Source organism: Chenopodium album, chromosome 10 (assembly GCF_948465745.1).
Source record: "Chenopodium album chromosome 10, dcCheAlbu1.1, whole genome shotgun sequence".
Taxonomy (NCBI): Eukaryota; Viridiplantae; Streptophyta; class Magnoliopsida; order Caryophyllales; family Amaranthaceae; genus Chenopodium; species Chenopodium album.
Window position 1 is genome coordinate 3017921 of NC_137843.1, and position 26715 is coordinate 3044635.

The following is a 26715-nucleotide window of genomic DNA, read 5'->3' on the forward strand; positions in this document are numbered from 1 at the left end:
AGTCTGAAGTATACTCTAAGATGTACCCTTGGGAGAAGAAGTATTGTGAATCTGTGACCGAATACAAATTAGACATAAGACTCTAATTTTCGGGAATAAATTTTTAGTTGAGTCGATCATTGATATAATATTAACAGTCTACTACATATAACAAGAACGCAATTATGTGATAAATATGAAAAGATCTATACTACATCCATACTTAAGTCCTAGGTTGCACGAAAACGGGAAACAGAAATAGAGATGGGAAAACGGGAAAACGGAAATTTTAAAATTACGGGAAACGGGACACAAAAAAAATACATAAATAAAATACATTTAATTAGAATAAAATACCAAATAAACTTGCAAGAAACAAAAACAAACAAGTAATTCGTTTTGTAAATTGGAAGAATTCCCCTTTTTTTCCAAATTAAATACAAGAAAAACATCAAATCAGGGAAATCGATCGGTCGGTGATAGTTAGATGGACGTTGTTCCAGCAAGGCGGTGGAACGGCAATTATAGAAACAACTCAAACAACTATGCTGCTTGACTTGTAATTTGTAAATTTAAGGGTTTAATTGTTTTTTATTTAAAGGAAAACGGTTATTTATATCCTTAATAAGTTTTCCACAGGTTTTCAAACTGCTGAATTATGCGAGATGCTTCACAAAATAAGAAAACTCCATGGGCCGTTTCGAAACGTAATACGTTTCCGAAACGTTTCGGAACAATTCGTGGCTAAAATTAAGCGTTTTCGTGCTTTAAAGCTTAAGTCCAAAAGACTCATATGTGATGATGTGATATAAACCAATTTTTAGATTGCAACCATCAAACAAACCTATTGGTTAATTTAAGTATTGATATTACTGTCGGTGTAGGGCTAGCTATACTAAATTGTAAAATGGCGTAAAGTATACCTTGTATAGTTGTATAAAAAGAAATGTCACCATTTTATTGGTTAAGCATAAGTTCAATGGGGGTGGAGGATGAAGCTTTGGTTCATCTTGGAAAAAGGGCAAAATTATAATTTGGGATAGATTTATTTTAGGAATGATCAATATCGATCAAACTAAATTCTCATGTCACATGAGTTTTGTTAATATATATCCACTATTAAACGATTGAAAGATCTAAAAGTAACAGTCACTATTGCACAACCTCACCAAATCGGTATAGCAAAACTCGAGTGTAAAATAAAAAAAGAATTTCCAAAAATTGGATCTAGTTGACTAATATACTCAACATATGAAAAAGGTAACTAAACAGTTAATGAAATCAAAAGAAGCGTTGACCGCCAATGATGGCGGGAAAAATCACTCTGTTATGTTTCAAACTCTGATGAACACAGAGTGTGTACAGAGTGGAAAAATGGCTCGAAACCCAACAATTTCAGAATCAGAAAGTATAAAAGAAGGAAGACCAAATTATAAGCCTTGTTTTTGTACTATAAACTGGATCCACTAAAACCTCCCTCTGTTTTTCATTAAATTAATCAAATATTTCATGGAAATTGAAATTAAAATCCTTAATTAAATTCAAAGATCCGTCCTCAGCTCCGTTGCTTTCGCATACCTCGTCTTCTTCATTCTCTAACTCCTTCTTTTGCATCACCGACGCTTCGCTTCAAGTTGTAGTAATAAACAAAAAAGTTCAAACTTCAACATGAAGAAAGTAATTAAAGTATATTATTTTAAAAATTTGATAAAAATGTAACATTGAAAAATACAAAGTGAAGAACACTCCAAGCAAGAAAGCGGGAGTTGTAGTATAGCTATAAGCCTTGTTTACCATGAAGTGCGCCGCAATAGATCCCAAACACGTCCATTTTGACTCCAGCTTGTCATAATTTTTATATTTAAGATGGGTTCTGGGAAACACACACCCTTGTACTCGTACTTCATTAATAATTCTTCTTTCTCGTCTCTTTCGTTTACGAGTCGGGGGCTTCGAGTTTTTTCTCCTGTAACTAGGTAATGTATTATAGTGTTCTCCTCTTTGTTTTTAACTTGAGAGTTGGATAATAAGTTTGCGTACATCCATCATATTATCACCTACATTTTACTCTAGTTAGGTGCTTTACGCGCGCCACTTTCAAAACGTAGATGCTTGTTTATGCACATCTATACTTACATTATACGTAATACTTTGCATGTTTAGTACACAACTAGCTGTCAAATAACTAATGTATGGTAATCACAATCTCAAAAGAGGAATTGAAATTGTTTTTAGTTAATAAAATTCCATATTTTTTCAACTAATCAATTTTCTTTTCCAATAAGTTTTGGTGTTTTTTCACTTTGTCTAAGCAGGTTGGGTTAAATAATTAATCCTCATACAATGGAACGTTTAACATTTTTGTATTTCGTCGGAATTTTGGCCTTGTCAAGTATTTTCGGAGTTCATGCAGAAAGTCCTTATAGATATTATGATTGGGAAGTAACATATGGAACGATATCACCTCTTGGAGTTCCTCAAAGGGTACGGTTTGCACCCTCAATTTTGTTTGATAACACTTAAGAAAGAAGCTTAATCCTGGTAATTTTTCTTACTAATAATAATTTTCTTAATCAAAAGCAGGGTGTTCTTATAAATGGCCAATTTCCTGGTCCAACAATTGAATGTGACACCAATGATAATGTCATTATTTCTATACGAAATAGTTTGGATGAGCCATTTCTCATGACATGGTTAGTATATATCATCAATTCCTTTTAGTAGGTTTGTAATTTCCTATTATAAAAATACTTATGGTTTCTTCCTTGCTTATAGGAATGGGGTTTGGCAAAGGAAGGTATCGTGGCAAGACGGTGTACTCGGAACCAATTGTCCTATCCCTCCACACTCAAACTGGACCTACACGATGCAAGCCAAGGATCAAATTGGTACCTATATGTACTTCCCTTCCACGGAGTTGCATCGACTGGCCGGGGGTTTTGGTGCTTTCATTATTAATAAAAGGTCTGTCATTGCGCTCCCGTACACTGAGCCAGCAGCCGCATTCTCCCTCCTTGTTGGAGACTGGTACAAGACTGATCACAAGGTTCGTAAACTTAGTCAGAGTGACACGTACTAATTTAAGTAATAATGTAGCAAATTAAGAACAATTTTGTGTAAATATAAGTGTTACTTGATTAATTCATAATGCAAATTTCATCCTAGGAATGATTAGTTGTTTTCTTGTATGGATGTATGATACGGTTTCAATGCATATATGATCTGACACAGGAACTCCAAAAAAAGCTGGACAATGGAGAAAGTATGCCTATGCCAGATGGTTTGCTTATTAACGCTGATCCAAGTAACACAGTTTTCAGTGGTGAAGCTGGGAAAACTTACTTGTTTCGAGTAGCAAACGTAGGGACAATGACATCCATCAATATTAGGATTCAAGGGCATATGATGAAGCTTGTTGAGATTGAGGGTTCTCATGTTCTCCAAGAAATCTACGAGTCACTCGATGTTCATCCAGGCCAATCTTTAGCTTTCTTGGTTACCCTCCATGGCTCGGCCAAGGACTACTACATAGTCGCATCAACTCGTTTTGACAGAACGTCTATAGATGCTACTGCCATACTTCATTACAATGGTTCAGATATCGGCCCTTCTCATCCATTACCCGTTGGCCCAACTTATCAAGTTCATTGGTCCATGAAGCAGGCTAGAACTTTGAGGTAAAATCTTTTTGGAAAATTTGTCAAGAATAAGCAAACCTTTGCTCGTTTTTTCCAAAATAAACAAACCTTTTGATTAACTCAGATTAAGTTGACCTTTATGGGGTATTTTCTCAAAATAAGTCATGACCGGTTTCTTTTAAGTGTAATCGGTTGTTTGGGTTGCTTATGCCACATGTCATTGTGTGGTTGATCAATTTAAAAAATAAATTAAATTAATTAAAATGTATTATTTTAATTAATTTTGTAAATTTTTTTTTAATAAAAAAAACACTTTTTCAAGATAAAAAAAACCTTAATTTTTTAGATATCCCCGGGGGATGTGGTTTGTGCGGTGGCTGGGGGGATGGGGGTGGAGCACTGGTATGCGGTGGGTTTGTTTGTTTGTTTGTTTGTTTGTTTTTTTTTTTTTTTTTTTTTAATACAATTTAATTAATCATCAAATAAAAAATAAGAAAAAAAATTAATTAGAATTAGGAAAAAAGTGACCTATTTGGTAGATTGTAAGTCATCTGACTTATTAAAAAAAAATACCCAATAAAGGTGAACTTACTTTGGGTTAATCAAAAGGTTTGCTTATTTTGGAAAAACCGAGCAAATGCTTGCTTATTTTTGACAAATTTTCCAATCTTTTTTACATCATTGTTATTCGTGACTCTCCATATATATGATCGTAAAAGTTTAAGGTCATATCAATCTTAGTCTAGCTTAACCTTATGACTTTTTTCTCTTCGATATAGATGGAATTTGACAGCCAATGCTGCAAGGCCTAACCCTCAAGGATCTTACCGTTATGGAGGAATCCAAATAACTAAGACAATTGTTTTGGAAAACTCTGTTGGGGAGGTCAATGGCAAGTTACGTTATGGGGTCAACAATGTTTCCTACGTAAACCCGGACACACCACTGAAACTTGCTGACTATTACGGTATTCCTGGTGTTTTCGACCTTAACACGAGTAGGGATCAACCAACAGCAGGGCCTATGATATCCGGCACCACTGTTTATGGCACAGAACTACATGATTTTGTAGAAATCATCTTCCAAAACAATGAGACAGACACCCAATCTTGGCATCTTGATGGCCATAACTTCTTTGTTGTCGCGTAAGCTTCTAAATTATCTTTACCCTCGTAAAGTTGATTATTTGTTTAGGTTGAATTATTGATTCTAATACAAGGTTCATAATTCAGATTTGGTGCGGGTTCATGGAGTCCAGATGTTAGAAGAAAATACAATATGGTTGATGCTGTTTGGAGGAGCACCGTCCAGGTAAACTAAAAGTTGCTTCAAAATACTCATTTTACTTCATATAACAAAAAAAAACTTTGCATGTCAATTTGTATTTTAATTTACTGTGATATGTAACAAGTCAAACAAGTTGACTGTACGTGCTCAATTTATAACCGTGATATGCTTAGCAGTTTAAATGTCAAGTATTTTGTCTTCGATGTGATTAATTTTTTTCTTTTTTTTTCGATTGTAGGTGTATCGAAATTCATGGACAGCAATATTAGTATCTTTGGACAACAAAGGAATGTGGAATTTAAGGTCAGCAATATGGCACAGGCAGTACTTGGGACAGGAAGTGTATATCAGGGTATGGAACGATGAAAAAAGTCTGTTTACAGAGAGTGACATCCCTCCAAATGCTCTCAAGTGTGGAAAGGCTGCTAATTTATAGATTTAGTTTATATAGTTTTCTTGTATTGTACTTGGTTCATTTTTTTCTTTCTTGATTTTATATTAACCTATTGTGGGGGTATTTATTTTCCCAAAAAAGAAAAATCAGTCACAAGGGTATGACTGTCCAAAAAAAAGAGGGGGAAACAAGCTTATAAGGAGGGGATAAGAGAAGAAATTCAATTGTACCTTGATCATATATCTCAATCCAAAATTATAAACTATAATAAATATATTTATCATTTTATTTTTGATGTGTAGAGAGAAAATGGTATGAATTATTGATGTAGATGAAATTCGATCCATGATTCTTGATACTCGTTTATTATTTTGTTTCTCTCTCTTTTAATGTAAGATGATCATAATTTTAACCTTTTGAGGCAAATTCATGCTTAAACCAGGAAATGGTTCAAAGGGTAAAAAAACATGGCAGAAAGCATACTTTAGTGCTGGTAGTATGAGCCCAACATATGTCGTTTTTGTACAAAATATGACCCAGCATATGTTGCTTTCTAATCCATGCAAAAAGCCCAAGTTATGGGCCTTCTAAAGGGAGGTTGGCATTTTGTTGTACTTGTCTGTACTCTGAAGCTCATCAAATCAACATGAAAGTAAATAGCAAAAAATAAACCCAAAAAAACCTAAATAAGACCACCCAAACAAGTATCGAATCAAGTACAGGTAAGAAATAACTGCTTATTCTTGTTCGAATAATATCGATCAGACTAAAAAAATTGAAAGTTGAATTAAACAGGACAGACATTTGCAAGCGAGAGGATGATGTATAATTGAATTTTTGCAACTGTCTTTAGTTGCAAAGTAACTGGGAGATGATAGCAAAAACTATCATGATATATGGTTTCTTTGTATCACATATGGTACGGAGATTTCTTAGCCTCTATTAGCTTGAGTTTTCAAGGAATCTAATAACTTTCGTTGGTGTTAAATTTACTTAAATGGTACCATTTTAATACTAATGTAGAAGTCTATTGATACCAACAAATATATTAAAGAAGTTTATTGGGTACTAAAATGACACATGACTATTTAAGCATAATTTGATACTAATTGACGATTTTTAGAGTATTGAAGACTTAAGCTATCAAAGGCCGAGAATTTCCCCTCATTGTACATAATTAATATCTTCTTAAATTATATCATATATTTACATGCTTTTCCAGTTTAATATGTTCAACAAAGTCTAATAACTCAATTTTACCTTATTCCACTTTAGAGTACAACATAACTTATGTTTACAAATTACAAATACCCACTCTCATGTCTAAACGATTATATCTTTGAATCTCTCTTACCCAAAAAGTGAAAATTCATTCATTATCCACTCTTTTGTCATCACTTTTTTCTTTTTAAATAAATTTCATGTTGCTTCAATAACTATTAGATACTACGGAAAAGTATTTAAAAAAGGAGGAGTACGAGAGCAAGGTAGGACAATACTTTAAGAAATTATTAATCCATAATCCTGCAATTTACTCTGTTTGCACAAAAAAAAAAAAAAAACAATTTACTCTGTAAACGCATGTGTTAAGTAAGATCACATTAATACCGTACCATGTGATTAACTAATTGGGACAATGAGATAGCAATTCTAATATTCTATCATCAAAATCAAACTTGAATCTTCATTTCATGTACTAGCTGTACGTAGTTTGCCAATTTTTTGATAGATGTTAAATTAGTAACTTCAGGATTAGGAGCATTTAATCGACTTGCTTGTTATATGTCCTTCCAAAGTGTCAGGATGACAACAGAAATTAAATGACAAATTTTAGTTGACTTTTTAATTATAATTAAATGACTTACTTCTTGTTTTCAGCTCCGCTTCTCTCGCTTTTCTCATCTTCTTCCACCATCGACGCATCTCATTTAATTCCTCGCATCACAAATAAAGTACGGTAAATTTAACGAACTTTAAAGTTTAAACTATAACCTTATGCAATCGAAATATCAATTTTGATGGAATACGCTCGATACAAACTAAAACACGCTTCGTAACCTTAATGTTTGCTCACTTTTAAATTTTCATTTGATCGAAAAGAGAAAGCGTGATCATTTATTGATAATCATCAAAGAAGATTTCGTTAAAAAATATGTTCGGGGATGTAGTTTTTTAATATGAGTACATAATAAACTTTTTATATTATTACTCAGACGGTAAAAAAGTTAAATGATACTCCATACAAAATACGAGTACTAAGTTAAATGATACACCCGAACATATATTTTCATTTGATCGAAAAGAGAAAGTGTGATCATTTATTGATAATCGTCAAAGAAGATTTCGTTAAATATATGTTCGGGTGTGTAGTTTTTTAATATGAGTAGATAATAAACTTTTTATATTATTACTTATACGGTAAAAAAGTTAAATGATACTCCATACAAAACACGAGTACTAAGAAATCGAGGAGTTAAATTTTCAAATAGGAGATACCAAAAGGAATTTAATGAGAAGAAAATATAATAATGAGATCTAGTGAGGAACACTTCAAGCAAGAAAGTGGCAAATTAGCATCTAGCATGAAGTGCGCCGCAATAGATCTCTGACACCGCTAATTGCTAATTAAATCCAGCGTGGCTTAAAATTTGTTTAGTTCAACCAAATTATATAAGGGAGGTCTCGGACTACACTGTTGTAATCCATCTATAATTTTCTACAACATATCTTTCTCGTACAAATTTGGGGATTGAGTTAAACTCCTCTATACTTAGGTAATGTATTGTGTTTTCTACGTTATTTGCCAATAATTTTCATATGTTTCTGTAAGTAGGTGGAATAATTTTTCTTAGTTTTCTTATTTAGTGTTAATCGAATTTGTAGTGCTGCTTTGGTTGTTGTTTGGCTGCCATAAATTAAAAGATCAGTGATTTTTTATTTTGAAAATGGAAAGCTTAAATGTCGTCTTAGTAAGTGAAAATTCACCTATCAAGTATAATTTGAGTTTTTCTTAATTCACTAAAAAAAAAAAAAAGTTGGTAGATTAGTATGTGGCTTTAGTTACCTGATGATTTTAACTAATTCTATTGTTAATTACTTTCTATTTTTCTTGGCAGGTTCTTTTATTAAGTATACAATCTTCATAACATGGGACGAATAGAATTATTTTCTATTCTCCTCGGAGTTCTAGCTTTGTCAAATATTTTCACAATTCATGCAGATAGTCCAGATAAATATTTTGATTGGAACGTAACCTATGGAATTAGATCTCCTCTTGGAGTTCGTGAACGGGTAAGTTAGCATTTTCACACCACCAAATTTAATTTGATATTCATTATTCCTAGTTAAAGCATCAACGTCATTAATTACTTTGGGTTTTTTAGCATCAACCATTCTAAAAATAAATACCACAAGTGTACCTTTCGAATTTATTAAAAAAATCGAGGCCATCAACTTAGCTCACCTCCGTGCAAAACCATCCTAGTTAACTTTTACTGATATTATATCTGCTTTCAATTGCAGGTTATTCTTATAAATGGAAAATTTCCAGGTCCAACATTAGACTGCGACACTAATGACAATCTCTATATCACAATCCATAATAATTTGGCAGAGCCATTCCTAATAACTTGGTTAGTGTTTCAAGGACCTAACTTCTCTAAGCTTATGTTTTGAACAATGATTTCTAAAAATGCCTAAAACTGAGATGAAATCACCAATTTTTCATCTAAACTGATGTACATAACTCTTGTTAGCTAAGTCTTTTAAACATATATATATGTAGGAATGGGGTTTGGCAAAGAAAGAACTCGTGGGAAGACGGGGTACTTGGAACTAACTGTCCCATTCCACCACACTCGAGTTGGACGTACAGGATGCAAGCCAAGGATCAAATAGGTACTTACATGTACTTCCCTTCCACGGCTATGCATCGAGCTGATGGAGGATATGGCGCGTTCAATATTCATAGAAGACCTGTTATTGCCCTACCTTACCCTGTTCCAGCTAAGGAGTTCACCCTCCTTGTTGGAGAATGGTTCCATACTGGACCTCAGGTTTGTTAACTTTAATTCGATCAATTTCTAATGAGGAAAAACAAGACTTGAGATACTTAAAACTCTAATATAGTATTGTTTTCTATGAAAATTAGTTCACAAATGGAGTAGCAAACATGCTGAAATATAAGTTGGACAATGGAATTGGTATGCCAACGCCTGATGGCCTACTTATCAACGGGGTGCCTAGTGGTACAATCTTCACCGGTAAAGCAAGGAAAACATATCTGTTACGAGTGTCGAATGTGGGGATCATGGCTTCAATCAACATCAGGATACAGGGGCATACAATGAAACTGGTTGAGGTTGAGGGTTCTCATGTTCTCCAAGAAATTTACGAGTCACTTGACGTTCATCCAGGCCAATCCATGTCAGTCCTTGTGACCCTCAGCGGTGCTATCAAGGACTATTACATTGTCACTTCAACTCGATTCATGAAGAAGACTCGCACAGCTACTGCAATCCTACGTTATAAGAATTCAAAAGTCAGTGCTTCCGGTCCTTTACCTGTCGGACCTACTTATCAGGTTCACTGGTCCATGAAGCAAGCCAGAACTTTCAGGTAACCAACCTTCAAATCTTTGAAATTATAAATATGCTCTGTAATCAGTCATAATTAAACACAATCTTTAATAATTAAGCTTATTTTTCTGTGTCATCTAGATGGAACCTTACTGCTAATGCTGCAAGACCAAACCCTCAAGGAGCCTACCGTTATGGAGGAATCGAAATCACTAAGACAATCATTTTGGGAAGTTCGGCGGGAAAGATCAATGTAAATGGATTGAAAAAGAGATATTATGGAATCAACAATGTCTCTTATGTGAATCCAAGCACACCACTAAAACTGGCTGACCATTACAACATTGCTGGTGTTTTCAACCTTAAAACGAGCAGGGACAAACCCACACCCGGCCCTATGGTCCTTGGCACCACCGTGTATGACTTGGCTCTTCATGATTATGTAGAAATCATCTTCCAAAACAACCAAGATACCACTCAGTCTTGGCATCTTGATGGCCATAACTTCTTTGTTGTCGCGTAAGCTTATATTATTCTCTCTGATATTAATTTTTTACAACTGCTTAACTAGACATCTTGATCCTAATATACGGTGAATATTTCAGATTTGGTGCAGATGAATGGAATCCAAACATGAGGAGAAAATACAATTTGGTTGATGCTGTCTGGAGAAGCACTATCCAGGTAAACAAAACTAAAGCTTGCTAAGATATAAGTAATTACTTCACTCTCATTTATATATAGAGGTCGTAGTAAACTTAAAAGCATTATATACTGTCGAAATGATGCAGGTGTATCAAAACTCATGGACAGCAGTATTAGCAGCTCTAGACAACAAAGGAATGTGGAATTTGAGATCAGCAATATGGCACAGACAGTACTTAGGGCAGCAAGCTTATTTCAGGGTGTGGAATAATGAATATAGCGTACGGACAGAAAATTTAATCCCTTCAAATGTTCTAAAGTGTGGAAAAGTTGCTAAATAATAGCTACACTTAGTTTCTGTATTTATTTATTTTCCCTAAAGAAAAAACAGTCACGAGGGTGTGACTTGACTTTAAATTAGGAAAACAAGCTAAGCTTACAATATGAAGCAAAAATTGTACTCATCACCCATGTATCTCCTTTGGGGAAAAAACATTTCCCATTATATGCAAGATAGCAATAATTTCTAAATCTTTACTATGACATTCTAGTCCTTATGTTCAATTTTCTGCTAAAATCTAAGTATAGTTCACATGACGATCTCAAACTGTGTTTTCTCTTGTTCGATATAAATTCCACACAATGAGCCTGAATCTTAATCTTATGCTATCTTCGTCCCAAAATAATCTCAACGCTAGTATTCTCATGGAGTTTTAGGAGTAGATGTGATAGGGTAGTGGAATACTAAAATTAGTATTTATTAGGAAAGTTAGATGTGAAAGATAATGAATTAAAAATTAAGAAAGACACATGGATATTTTCCAATGAAGAAAGTGTTGCAATTACCAGATAAACAAAAATGAATTAAAGAGTTTAGAGCTTAAATGGGCCAAAAACACTTCTTAAACTCTTAAAGCCACCAGCTAAAGTCCATTAAAGGGAACATAGCTAAATTAGCAATTAGCTAATTGGCTATTACATACTGTAAACTTATAATACGAGCAATTAAAGATGCAATTCACATCCGCACTTTTAAAATAGAGTTTATGGGATTTAAGAAACCAAGACATTATAGCTGGTTATCCACTGTCAAAAATAACGTACTCCAAACAAGAGATGGAAAGGAAAGGAAAACTGAACTCCATCATTCCATGTCAAAACCCTAGTCCAAAATGACACATTTAAGTATGTAAATGGGAGACAAAATTGCATAAATTATAGAGCCTCAAGATATGGAGAATCTAAGGAGAAAATCAGTGCAGATTCTCATAGTTCCTAGCTGCAGAACCCTAGTTGTACATAATATGACAAACTTCACTGTGTTAAACTCTAGCTGTTGGATTATTTACTTACCCATTCCCTATACAAGTATTAGAAAACCATTTACTAGCGCTATAAAATTGGATTATGCATGATTTTTACTAACTTAGGCAAACTGCTGCCCAACCTCAAGCTTACCTCATCAACTTTAACTGCCATGACAAGCAAATAACACCACCATCAAATTCATCAAAAAAACAAAACAAAAGAAAAGATTATCAACTCGACCAATATCCTGAAGAAATTAAAGTTGGTTAAGTTCAGAAAAAAAATTCAAGAAAATTTGAAAAGTTCATGCAATTCAACCTATGATTCTATGAATATAATAGTAAGTTTGATGCATTTATAAACAATTTCAGCACATTCACTAAACCATGCATAGTTTTTCAAGGGCAGGACATTCGACCTCTGAGCCAAAGATCAAAAGTACAAGTTAATTAAAGCTTACATAGAAGTATAAAACAAGAACAACATTACAAAGATCAAAAGGAGTGATTAGCCATATTAATTCACCATATACCTCAAACCCCAAACTAACTACAATGAAGAGAAACAATAAGCAAAAGGCAGCTCATAGAAAAAGTAGTAAAAAATGAAATTACAGAAACACCCCCCAAAAAAAACAACAAGAAGAACAAAGTAAAAGGCAAAGATTAAACTAGCCCATATATATATGTATACAGTTTCAAGGATATGCACCATTGACAGGTGCTATTGGATAATCAGACCAACCAGACATTGCAGGAGAACTCATGAAGCTATAACCTCCATAATTATGGTCTCCTCCTCCAACCGGTGCCGAATCCAAGATAGTCGAATGCATAGGAGAAGAAGGCGATGCTGATCCCACCATATTGCCTAAAATAACTGTCCCTTGATTTTCATTACCACAATAATTATTGTAGTTTGATGATGATTTTAGCCTTTGATACAAGTCTAAAATATTGCTATTACTCCCATTATTTTGCATGAAATCTGGAACAACCCCAGATGAGAACCCATTTGCTTGGTGTTGGTTGTTCCTTTGGAAAGACCCGATTCCAGATTGAGATCCATTACCATATGAATCCAACCCGATGTTGGTGGTAGTAGTAGCACCACCCTCAGTTTTAACATGACTAAAACCACTTGATATAGGGTTAGGGTTAGGGTTATGGAACTGGTTTGAGCCTCGAAGCAAGGATAAGATATGAGAGTTTGGTTGAAGTGAAGGCCAAAGGATAGGGTTTGAGCAACCTGACTGAAGATCCGGATGATGGTGAAGATGATCCAACAACCCACTTCCTAGAAAACCCGGGTTTCCATTGACTAGCAACTCGGTTGATAAAGTTGCCTTGGCCTTAGCCATGGCATTTGAGGATGACTTGACTAGCCCAGAAGGAGTAGATGACCCGCTTACCGTAGTGCTCTTGTTCTTACGACAACCACCTCCGATGGGAACGTTCCGAAGAGTCCCACCCTTTGTCCAGTACCTCCGACACGTCTTGCAGAAGTGTCGAGGTTGGGTGAGGTTGTAGTTGTTGTAGTAACAGAACTTGGTGTTTGTGGAGTCGCATCTCGGACACCTCAGATTTTGCTGGCTAGCGTTAGCCTCTGAGCTGTTGTTGTTACTGTTATTATTACCACCAACACTTTGCGAATTAGCCAAAGTTGCGGATGATGTAGTTGTTGCAATGGAACTAGTAGTAAGAATTGGTGTGGTAGAAGGGCATGTAGTTGAAGGAGGAGAAGAGAAAGGTATGGAAATCTTTCTCTCACCTAAAAAACTTGTAGGAGCACTACTACCTCCCAATAGTTCTTGGATCATCCCTTTTGATGAATTTTTTTTCCTTAAATTTAGTGTAAAAGATGGTATAATAACAAGGAATTTGAGTCTTTTTTCAGATCAAGTTAGCAAATTAAAGTGGAAAAGCAAAAGCAAAGATGAGTTTTTGTTTCTATGTGTTATTACTTGTTAAGGAGAAGAAAGAGATGGGAAAGTTTGGGTATTTGCAAGTTCAATTTGACTGGTTTTGAGATTGGTTTGTGAGTTGGAAAAGAAAAGATGGCAAGGAAGATAAAAGGGCTAGTGGGGGAAGCTTTAGTTGGACAGATAAATATATACATGATGAAACTTGCTTTTTGGTTGTTGCAATTAAAATAAACCTAAAGTTGATTTGGATTTAATTTTGAAATATGGTTAGGTTTTTGGAGGGTAGTGTATGGAATTTTATTTGTCCTTTTTCCTTAATCTGTCATCTAGCTGCCTTTACTTGCATTTTTAATGTTGTAAAACAATATTTTGATAAAAACATATCATGATTACTCTCATGATTTTGGATGACTACATACAGTAGAAACATTAACCAAGAACTGTACTAGTTAACTATTATTTGTTTCACATTTCAAGCAGTTTTTACCTCAATTGGCCAATCCTAATGCCCTAGCAAGTGTTGCAACTTCTGTTACTAGTTTCTTTCTTAAGGTTACTTTTCTTTTTTACCCCTCCCTTGGTTACACTAATTGGTATAAGAGCTATTATTTACTACAGTAATCGCAACCTTTCACTAACACTAGCACAATTATGCCCTATCAAAAGGTTAAAATCCACATCTACATAGAAAATGTTCTACTAGGTAGCCTTTGCACCTCATACAAACGTATAAAACTAACTAAAAATACTACAAAGCATGAACTATGATCTAAACCCATAATTTCAGCGATATACAGATTCACAAGACAAATTCAAACCAAATGATCATATGTACGTACTAATTTTTTATCATTGTTTTCTAAGATGTCAGATATATCGTACACATAAAATATGTCTGCGCTTTTTGTCAATTAGAAGGACTTTCGACTAAATACTTAATATATGGAGCTAGATATAGTAGTAACACCATATGTTTAAAATAGATGATTGTAAGAGATGAAAGTAGCTCAAATTAGGAATAAGGAATGAAGAGGAAAATCTTCAAATGTGCCAATCAAAAGAAAATGAGATTTTCCTAATAATTAGTTTATGATTTTCCTAATAATCAGTTTATGAAATACAGAACTTATAACCCTTTGCAAATTATCTAAGCACTGGCACTAATTGAACGTCCAATAAACAGAAGAAAAAAAAGGTTTAGGAAGTGGCGAGTAGGAGTAAGAGTAGGATTATGAAGAAATAATAATGACAATATTTAATTAATTAAACCTGATGCAATCAATTTTACCAAAAGAATAATCTTTGTTAGAGTCATTGGAGTTTCCATTCTTGCAGATGCCATTCAAAGGTAATGATTACAGTTTCAAGGCGGGGGAGAGAGAAAGGGAGGAAGAGAGATAATTATAAAAGAGCTTATCATGTGCAGCTACGTGTAAAGTGATTATACAGTGCTAGCCTTGCCGAGACTTATGCCACAAATGGAGCCCTTTGCTTGCATTACCATAATGCATCATATATTAACATCATCAAATCATATAATTACTTCATAACACTATAATATATTGTCCAACCAATGATAAAACATTCTTAAAGATCAAACAGATTAATTTTAAGGATATATATTCAAGATTTTATAGGTTAATCTCGGAAATTAACGAGTATTTTATTATCCAAAATTAATCAATCAAAGTATACTCTATTGTAGTACAAGTAAATGATTCAGTATTTGTAGGTCTATTTATGACCATGTGAACACGTGTGATGTGCCCACAAACACTGGTACGCTAGTATGTAATTCATGATGAAATGATCCATTTGAAGTTAAATTTATGTGGTTGTTGATGCCTAAAGTTTTATAACAATCATGAAATTCAGCTACATGCATGGCTCTAGCTAAACTAGCTAGCTAGGTTTCCCTAGAGCCAACTAAGCATATGGAAGAGTCATATTTCATGAACAAGTGTTGCATGAGCCTCGAACACTAGCCTAATTAAATTAATATACCATTAAAACTTTATTATATTATTATTGTTTTTATGGGGCATATATGAATATGACATCCACTTAAACGAATAAAATTATGGATATAATTAATACCCACAATTCTTTTTTCTATGACCTACAAAACATTATATATAAAAAAATAAAAATAAAAAAAACACATGAAAATATTGTTTAAACAATAGTTTTACGTAAATTCCAAAATAGAGCTCCTCATACTTTTCAAAATCTAATTCAAGAAATAAAAAGGGGCAAAAGGCAACGGTTCTAATACTAGCGATGAGAAGACTTAGTGACATAAGTAAAGTTAGTGAAATCTCTTTTGAATAGCAACAACCAACAACGGTATGATTATGTATATATGTGGTACATTTAACACCTTCCATTTTATAAGAGTGGACGTGATCAATGACATTAGACTAAGGATATGATATAGAAAGATCCAGATAGATTAAACTATGTTATGACACCATTGTTTCAAAGGAAGGAGGGTGCAAACTTTGATTAATTTAGGTATTCAAAAATATCACCTGGTCTGCGGTGCTTAGTCAAGTCCTTATCCTTGAAGGGAAAATCTATTGTTTATTTGTCGTGTTTGTAGAGAGGTTATTAGAACCTTGATTTGCTTACCTTATTTTCACATTTTTAGAAAAAATAAATCTCATGAATTCATAAAACATAACAAGTTCAAATAAAAGTTAGTTCAAATTTGTTGAAGTTATGTTCAAATCAAGGTTAATAACAAGGCTTATTCAAATTCAATTTCCAACTAAAAAAAAGTTTGATATGCATATATTAAGCCACTTATAACAAGGAGGAATGTGTTCACAATTTGAGTCACTGAATTGATTTTTTTTTTTTTTAATAAAATTAGATTTAATGGCACTCCGTATATTATTGACAATAGGGACATATACCAAGTATTCTACTCTTTTTGTAATTTGGTGTAAATCCTTTTTTTCATTTTGTTTTTTAATTTCATATCAATAGATTTTCTTTTGATCAACTAAAAAAAAAAAAAAAAAGAGGTGTTCAACCTGTGTTTTCTCTCCTAATAATAATAAAATAAATAAAAACACGTAAATATCCAACTTTTGCAGGACAAATATTGCAAACCATATTGGCAACCAACATGGACACATTGCAAACAATCAACTTGGTCTAAAACTTATCCATAAAGACTTAATTTACTACCAAACAATAGCTGTATTATCAAAACCTATTATAATATCCATATGAGGTTAGAGCTAGCTATAAAGTAGACTGTATAATAACACTTTAACCTATTTAATTAGGACAAAGTTTAATGTGAAACAGATGTTTGCTTTTAATTATACCCAGGCCATCAGTTTTCAAAATCTTTAACCTGAATTATTCACTGTTGTAATACCCAAATTAGTCCACTAGTAAGTGATGTCAGCAGTTAAACATCAATTTCATAGAAACCTTAGAATTCTGAATTTCATTGAATGAAAGAAAAGAAAAGTGTACCAACATAATAAACTAACGTCCTTTTTGATCAAGTATAATGTAGTAGAAGTACAGTAGAATAAAAATTACTGTACGTTCAAACTTTGATAAGGAAAAAAAAAAAAGGGGGATTATTCTGGGTAAAGCAGAAGGCAAAACTGAGCGCGCGTGCCGTCCGGAATGGCAGAAATGGGATATTTTAGGGACGGGACGAGTAGCATGGAATGCGACATTAGAGAGAATGTGGGGAGTGACTGAGATAAGGTCTTGTTTCCCCTTTTTCTCTATTTTGGAGCTTATTTATGTCATTTTCAACTTTTGCATTATTTTGCTTCCTTATTCTACCCGTTATTTATTTTATTTTTTTTTTTTTTTTTTTTTTTTCGTGTTTCTTATATTATTTTAGATGCATAGTACGGACCACGGAGTGTTAAGTTTATATCCTCGCTATTGAAAATCCTAGTCGTATATAATATTCTAATTTTATATAATTTAGATTAGATTTGTTATATACACTCGAGTGTATCGTGCATCCTAGTGTATTTTGCTCATTTAATAATTTTTATTTCAAAATGAGCAAAATTATATCAAATAAGAAAAAAATACCTTTGGATGCACCTACCTCTATATACACCCGGGTGTATATAAAAGCGTATCAGATTAAATAAGATAGAACTAACCTGGCTTATGATCTAAATATTGTTTGAAGTAATGCAAATGACCTATCACTTGAATGCATTCCATATTGAATGATGCTAAAGGAACTCGATTTGATTACCCGCTTGCACCCTGTAATTAAATATAATAGAAACACTAAATTCAACATTGTGTGATTATTACATACAATTCAATGAGATAATATATGTCTATCAGCTTAAAAGATCAAAATGTAAATACAATTGGACTTCCCATACAATTTCATAATAGTACTCCATACCTCCCTAGGTATGTTTTGTAAATGTTACACTACATTTTGTTTCTATTATTACTTGAGAAAATGATAATATTCTTCTCCATTCTTTTCAAAATTTCAGTTCAATAAAAATAATTAACTAGTGATATCACATCCTCGTAGGAGATTAGGAGCAACTATTTCCAAAATCTTCAGTTGTGTGGTGCAATAGTACGGGCAGGAGAGAGAGAGGGGTGGGTTAGCCGTCAGAGTAAGGGTAGGGGGCCCCCTCGAACCCCGGGCTACCGCCCCCTTTAATTTGTATGCAGCGGCACCCGCACTCACCCACTTTACTTATCTTCTCTCTAATGCTACTGTAGTATAACATTCTGTGTGCATGTCTTTTATTTTATTTTAAATAATCAGCTTTATCTCTGCCCCTATTCTTCACACTCCCCTATAAGATTCGTTTCTTCCCTCCTTCCCCCTCTCGAATCTCTCTCTATCATAATTCATAACCCCCCTTATTTTATCATTTTCATCATCTCTAATCCTTTTTACTAAACTACTCCCTAATTTAATTCTATATATAATACGGAGTACAGTTTGATTTATTTATTCATTGTAGAATCATATGTAGGTGACATGCCAGAATACTGCCATATCATCATCACTATATGTGGATGCGATACTATTATCTGCGTCCATTTTCGTTGCTTTATGACAGATTAAACACGTATAACTATAATTTATACACTTTAATTAGTGTACAATAATGAAACCTCATGCCACACACCCATGCAACAATATGGCTTCCAGTACCAACTTGAAACTAATCACATACATATATTAATTAAGACGCTCAAACTTGGCATACAGTACTAGACTCCAACTCGACATGCCTTTGCTAAACGGGCCAATTAACTTGCATTGTTAGGATTAAAACGAGGATCTAATCATCATACTTAGAGCACACTAAGTTGTCTACTAGGAGTATTAGGTATAGGTGTTTCTCATATCCTTTCTTCCGAACTATCCCATAACCATAACCCTGGGATGTGTTGTGACTGAAGGATCTATCATTGGGTCTAGTTCTATAACATAAACAAAGAAAAGGCAAGTATAATCCGTAATACTTAAATCGCACATGCTTAACACGCTTGATGAACTAACTATTAGTAGTGCAAAGCAAGGCAAGCAACAATAGTACCTAAGGGGCCAATTAAAGAACACAAATCCAAATTAATATCCCTACTTCATCTAAACAGTATTATCCAACAGAAAACATTAAACATGAGGATCATAATCACTTGTAGAGTTAATCCAACTTTAAAGCACTGTAGTAAACAAGTATATAAGCAGGAACTTTATAAGGTAATATGATTTGAGATCAAAATGAGTTGACATGACATCAAAAACAGTGAATAAGCAAATTGTCACAGATGTGAATACTTGTTCAAGCAGTAAATGTGTGATCACATGACTCAATATAGTAAAAAGAAGAAAAAGTCTTTAGGTCAAAAATTAGACCACAAAATTACACTACTTAAAGTGAAAAATAGTGACTGTTAACCTAAAATTCTATTATTGCTGATGACACGAATGTGTGAAAGAGAATTAGAGATTGAATGATTAATACGAGTTACCTAATGCCATTGTTATTATTGTAGGTCCTTATAAAGCACAGCCATTTGTCTCCCCTTACCCGGCAAATGGAAAAGCTTTGATTTTCTAGGGTTTTACAATACTGTTTTAATGGGTGTGACATTTTGTTGTCACTTTCAGGCCATTCCATCTCTTGTCCTTCTGTGCCATGCTACTGCCCCTATTTCATTTCACTCACTATGACTCATTGACTCAAGGTAGGTTATGTTATTCTTCTTCCTAAGATGGTAGGTGTACAATATATACAGTACACAAGTATATGTATAAGTACATGTATCGTACCTAATACAATACTCCGTATGTAACCAATCCGGCTCGGAGTGCATTTTTCTTAGCAATGGTAAATTGAAACAGCACAACTCGGATTAGATTAGTCGTTTTGTGTAGAATAAAAGTCTTTTTTAACATCCAAGGTGAATCTAGATTTTGAAATGTAGGCTAGCAATGTTTTTACTTTTCTATCTTTACTATTCTACTTTTACTTCATTGTTAAAAGGTTTCTCCCTAACCTCTTTATCAATTCACACATAAGACCATTCTCACTAGTGAGCAAAAAAAATTCTCCTCATTCTCTCTCTACCCACTTTCTCTCTCTTCCCAACTAAATTTGCTCATGAGCATTTTTAGTGAGCAAAATCTATCCCACTAGTGAGCAAAAAAAAAAATGCTCATCAATCTCTCTCCTACTTTTTCACATACCCCACCAATATCTCTCTCTCTTACACATCACCCTATTAATATTTAATATGTTTTGGTTAAAATAATATTTATGGGTACTAATTACAATTATACTTTTATTTAATCGCTAATTAATTATTGAAATTTAATCGCTAATTATACCAATATTGAAATTTAATCGCTAATTAATTATAAATGTAATACAACATAAAATTTAATTAGCGTACGAATACATTTTATACTACAAACCATTAACAAAATGTGTAATAACCCCTTGACAAAAATGTTGCAAAGCCAATCTGGAGGTAGTTTCGCCAATGCGCAGATACTCATCCACCGCATCTGGACAGGTACCGTACGCCAACATTCTAATCGCAGCGGTGCATTTCTGCAACGGTGATAAACCAAGCCTTCCAGCTGCATTCCTACGCTGCTGGAAGAATTGATCCCCCTCGACCACCTTGTTCATAATCCTACAAAACAAAGGTCGTTGCATTCGAAATCTACGCCGGAATTGTTTGTCGCTATAAACTGGATTACTTGCAAAGTAATCATTAAATAATTGAACATGCCCCTTTTCCCTATCTCTTCTATCCGTATCCCCTCTACGCTCTGGAACACATTCAACATCGGATACGGGTTGGTGTTGTGTTTGGTTGTTATATAACAAAGTTGGTAGATGGGTTGTGACAAATTCGTCAACTAAATGATCAAATTCAACGTATTGATCAGAATCAGACGAGCTGGAGGTTGAGCTAATGGAAAACATTGTGTTTGCTGGTTACTTGAGTGTTTGCAATATTTTTTGAGGAGTTGGATTATATTTGCTTAAGTTGGTATCACTATCATTTATAAGCATGAAAACTCAGTGACAAGTCCAAAATATGAATGACAATTCCATGACTGATGAAACATGATTGACAACTCAATGAGTGATGAAACATGATTGACAATTCAATGACACTTAAGATAGTAAGACAGAAAAGAATCTTGACTATTCAAAATACATTTATACAACTGACATGAAATACATATGACTACTCAATGTCTAATAAGACAAGGGACATGAATACAACTCATAAAAATTAAACAAAATAAAGATATACTAATTAAAGATAAAATAATTAAACAAATCTAAATTCGGAATACAACTACTTAAAAATAAACTAATTGAAATTGAACAACATAAAGATAAGCTAATAAAAGATAAACTAATTAAACAAATCTAACCAAATAATACAACTAATTAAAAATAAACTACTTAAGGAAATACAGTCAATTTCTACCGTAGACTAGTTGAAGTAACTCGTCCTTGTGGGCCTCTTCAGCTGGAGTGAGCGGTGTTGTCCTTGCTAAAAGTGATTGAAGCATATCAAAATTCATCTTCTTCTCTGCTAACTCAACTTGTTTTTGCTTCCTCTTTTCCTTTTCTCTATCAAGTTCCAACCGTTGTTGTCGTAAATTCGCCTCCCTTTCTCTAACCTCAGTACACGCTTTTATCTGCTCACTAATGCTCAATATTGCACTTTCGGAAGCAACTGCTTTGCCCTTACGCTTAGCCTTCGTTTTTTTGACACCGTCTGGTCGTGGTAATCCTCCGGACATAAATCCATCAGTACGGATTTCATTCTCACTCTCCGCCCTAGACCTTTTCCCACTTCCACTGCTATCTTCCTCATCATCGTCACCGCAACCCTTTCTTTCCTCCTTTGACAGACCCCATCTTAGTTTAGTCCTCCACTTCGGATCTTTATTAACCATTTCCACTCCATGTGAAAATGCAAAATTATGTTGTGGATTAGAGGAGATATAAAACAACTTGGAAGCGTGTTTAATTCGATCGGTTTCGTTGTAACCACTTCCGCTTTCAGGGAGTTTGCCCGCCTCCTCATAGCAATTAGTCCACTGTAGCAAATCAGCTGCCATTCTTCTCCAATGTGTCTCCAAACTCTTCAAAGGTCTTGGCGGGAGAATATGCGGTTTCTCAGCTTGTAGTTTACAGTAAGCTGCATGAACTTTTCGCCATAGTTCGGATGCCTTTTGGCTCGTACCACGAAGCGCATCATCACTTAGTGTTAGATAGAAATGAATTAGAGCTTCATCCTCAGCAACCGACCAAATGCGACTCGCTTTGGCAAGTGGTTGATTGGTCGGAATCCTTGGAGGTGGTGGAGGGTACTGTGGTGTCTCCGGAACAGCTTCTTCTTGGCTGAGATTGTACTCAGAGTTGCTCCCTTCGGTAACGGGAGGAGTTTGTTGCTCAAAAAAAGTGTTTTCATTGTTGGGAATCTGAGGAGGTGTTGGTTGATGAACGGAATTTTGAGAAAAAGGGTTGCCTAATCTTCCTAGGAATAATTGAAAATTTGGACTACTAATGAAATCATCACCTAAATCAGAAAAATGTTGAGCAAGTTGATTGTAATTAGGGTTGTTTGGATCCATTATATTGTATAACAAAAAACAATAATTACTTAAGAGGCACACCTAAATTAAAATGGAATAACGTTAATAACGTTTTAAATAATTTCTAGTGCTACAAAAAGTAATTAAATAATTTTATTTTTTTTTTTTTTGTTGAGAAAAAAAGTAGTTATACTAAAAAATAAACAGTAATATTAGAAAATGAAAATTGAATCAAACTAAACTTGGGAGTGAAAATAATAAAGAGTTTTTTGGATTTTTTAAACAAAAAAAAATATTGCTACTTAAAATATCATTAATAACGTTTTGAAAAAAATTAAAGTACTAAAAACTGTAATTAAAAATAATAAACCAAAAAAAAAAAAAAACCTTTCTCAACTTTATATTAGAAATTATAACATAAATATCACTAGAAATGTGATTAAGTGTAATATTGGGTGTTTTTGTGATTTTTGAAATTATACCAAAATATGTCAAAATGGATCTCTATTTGTAGGGGAAAAAAAAATATAACCGTTGGTAATTTTTTTTTTTTTTTTAATAATTATAAAACGGCCAAATTACCGTTTTGATTTAATTACCGTTGCTAAACGGTTGAATTTTTTGATTGGAGGAACAGGCTGACAGGGACGCGTGTCAGCTTTCTATTGGCTGGACTGACGCGCCCTGTCAGCCGATAAATGTAATTTTTTTTTTGCTTTGCTGCCTTCAAAACGACGCGTTTTGGAGGATGGTTGTTCAGACCAAACCCCAAAACTCGTCGTTTTGAGGGTGCGAAAAGTAAAAAAAAAATAGACGTTTAGTGCTTGCTGTGGGCCCCACGCTATCACTGTTCACTATCAGTTTTGCTCATAGGATGAGCAAATTTCAATATGCTCATGAGCATATTTTGTAATGCTCATTGGTGGGAAAGCAAATAATGCAATTTTGCTCATGAATTTTGCTCATGAGCAAATTTCTCCTCACTAATGGGAATGCTCTAATCACAAACAATTCTCACTCTTTGTTCAAACCTTGGTTCCTCTTCTACTCTTTTATCATTTTAACCCTTAAAATTCTTCTAAGCCTTTTCTAATACATTCAAACCACCAACTAAGGCTAATAATGAAACATAAAACAAAACTAATTAGGCAATTTAAGCAAGTAATCATTGTCATTAGACACTTCACAAAGATAGGGGGTGAGACATTTTTCGGTATTTACAGTGACATCAGTAATGCACTTTGTAACTATTCAGTGACTATTGTTAGCAATGTTAAATCAAAATACCGCAAATCAAACATACTGTGTAAATTAATTAAGGTCTCTCCTAACATCAAGGCAAATCAAGAATTTCAAAATTAGAGTGGCAACATGTTTACTTTTCTACCTTTATTTACTTCATTGTGATAACTAAATAATATTCTGTTATAAACAACAAAAGGTAATCCTATAATCAAGGGACAATCTAAAGTTATACTTTGTCAAATTTAGAGTAGCAAATTAAATTTGTTTTAGTATAGCCAAACATCACCTTTCATGGATGGTTGATTGAGTTTAGCTCTCATGGATAATTTTAGGGCACAAACTACTAGAACAAATTCAGAGTAGCAAACTTGTTCTACTACTATAGCCAAAAACAAATTCTTCTCAATTTAGTTGTCATATATCCATGAAGGGATCGACTTGGAAGATGACTATTTTAGGGTTACTACTTGCTAGTGAGCATCAAAATATGAAAACATAAGCAATCAGTTAAAACATTTAAGACTCAACCAATGATGAAAATTCATTTTCAAAACATCTTTCATGGCCGGTGATATATATGCTTTCTATCTATCTACTATTATTAAAATGGAATGGACTAAAAGCTAAACATAAATATAATACTCTTAGCATGTTAAAAATGAGGATTAATGTTAAAGTTTCAACTGTTCCAAATTTCCAATAAAATATCATTAACAAAAATATAGATAACATAAGGAAAAAAGAAATATTAAATCAAAAGGGAAGGAAGCCTTTGGTTCCCAAATGATGTGAGGAATAAAATTGTTCTTCACTTCCTCAATTAACCCTCAAAATATATTCATTTATCTTTCTCAAATATATCTTCCCAAACCCCCCCTTGACCCCTTCCCCTAATTTTTCCCCTTGGTCCCAATATTCCTGCTTATGAATTGCATATTTCCTATCATCTAGGAAAGAGGAATTATAAGGAGAGTAAGTACACTATAAATCTTTAGTTTTAATTGTCTAACGGTTAATTATTAGTTGAGTTTTTCTTTCTACCATCTTTGCATAAGGAATTATTTTCAAGATAAGAGAAATATAAAGTTTTCTCGTATTATAATTATTAGTTGCTTAACTGTTATGGAACTGAATAATTTTTCTTTCTATCATTTAGCAAAGAGGAATTGTTAAAAGGGTAAGAACACTATATTGTTTTCTAGTCATTTAGTTGTCTATAGGATTAACAAGCTAAGTTAAAAACGATTACTCCAAACTCTCAAGATAGAAAACATATACAGTAGTTGTACAAGTCGTATAGGATTACTAGAGACATTGATTGGTGAGATAGTGGCTGCCTACATATATGAAAAGACTAGACTGCCATGCATCGAGTACTCGTTCATTCAGTTGTATTGTGGACCCAATAATTGATTTGTGAATTGTGAATTGTGAATTGTGAATTGTGAGTGAGTGGAAGGCACTATCCACCTAGCCCCCAAGTGGCCCCCTCTCGGAGTAGGACACCCTTAAAGATGCTTCAATCATTCAAATACACAAGCAAACATTCTTCATCATCATTTGAAATTGGCATTTAGCTAGCCTCACACGCATTCTTGCTTAAACTCACCCAAACAAACATCATTTTACATGCTTTCAGTGTTCTCATGTTCTATTCTCAAGTACAATTAAGACTACCAGATGAAGCTAGACTTCGTGATCAAGTACTCCCTCTATCTACAATTAATTATCACATTAATAGTGTAATTTAAACAAGTAATATGACAACTAAGTTCAGATATAAGTAATATCATTATAGAACATCAATAACATCATAGATCAGCATTAAACATCATTTAACATACTTTCATCAAAATGATGCTTAAATTCGGTTTGACGGGCAAACAACTCTGCATGCCCGAAGGGATGCAATTATACTTAGGCATAATGCAATTATACTTAGGCATGAAAATAGTCTTCCCACTGTCCAAGCAGAGGAATTTGGTTCTAAGGAATTCTCAACTCTATTAGCAGCCTAATGATAAGTTTCTACATGAAAGTTGAGTGTGTATTAGAATGTGGCTTTTAACACAGCAAACAGGCATATTCCAAGAAACCAAATCTATTGAATAATTCTTGTTTGGTTAGCTAGAAATTCCATGGACCCACTTAGCCAATATCAAAACATAAAGAGACAAGGATAGGTCATTCAACATGGGAACTTCAAGTGGGGGATTCAAACTGACAAAAAAGCAAAAAAATGGACAAGATCCTTTCTCCTGCAGGGTACCACAAGATCATGTCTCTGAGCAAAGCTTAGCATGTGGATTCATCTTAATTGGAGAGACTAATAGGGAGAGGGACATTTTTTTTTTTTTTTTTTTCATAAAAAAAAGCGAGCTAAAATATGAATGTGATGGGGTTCTAAGACAAAGAATTTCTAGTGACATTCTATAGATGCTCTCCCATCAAAATTTCTTGGACCAAGATTAGATTTGATGCATATATATCTGGGAATTTGCATTTTTACTCAGGCTTTGGTGGTACAATAAAATTAATAATAACGTTCGCCTTAAAAAAAATATGTTAACTGATGATCTATCTTATTTGTTGAAGATCCCAACCAAAAT

The 26715-nt window shown here is 33.8% G+C and overlaps 3 protein-coding genes across 3 annotated transcripts; 2 read left to right on the top strand and 1 right to left on the bottom strand.

Annotated features, from left to right (window-relative positions):
• The first annotated feature begins 2322 nt into the window (after positions 1 to 2322).
• Positions 2323 to 5340, top strand: LOC145563125 (L-ascorbate oxidase homolog). Its single transcript, XM_081623548.1, has 7 exons — positions 2323 to 2463; positions 2563 to 2672; positions 2755 to 3025; positions 3211 to 3656; positions 4397 to 4762; positions 4850 to 4928; positions 5143 to 5340. Exons 1-7 carry the CDS (start codon positions 2323 to 2325, stop codon positions 5338 to 5340), a joined length of 1611 nt encoding a protein of 536 aa, XP_081479674.1.
• Positions 5341 to 8445: 3105 nt separating this feature from the next.
• LOC145563126 (L-ascorbate oxidase homolog) lies at positions 8446 to 10861 on the top strand. The gene is made up of 7 exons (XM_081623550.1): positions 8446 to 8589; positions 8821 to 8930; positions 9083 to 9357; positions 9465 to 9915; positions 10017 to 10394; positions 10481 to 10559; positions 10667 to 10861. Exons 1-7 carry the CDS (start codon positions 8446 to 8448, stop codon positions 10859 to 10861), a joined length of 1632 nt encoding a protein of 543 aa, XP_081479676.1.
• Positions 10862 to 12262: 1401 nt separating this feature from the next.
• LOC145563127 (uncharacterized) lies at positions 12263 to 13890 on the bottom strand. Its single transcript, XM_081623551.1, has one exon. It carries the CDS (start codon positions 13645 to 13647, stop codon positions 12526 to 12528), a length of 1122 nt encoding a protein of 373 aa, XP_081479677.1. The 5' UTR covers positions 13648 to 13890; the 3' UTR covers positions 12263 to 12525.
• Positions 13891 to 26715: the final 12825 nt, after the last annotated feature.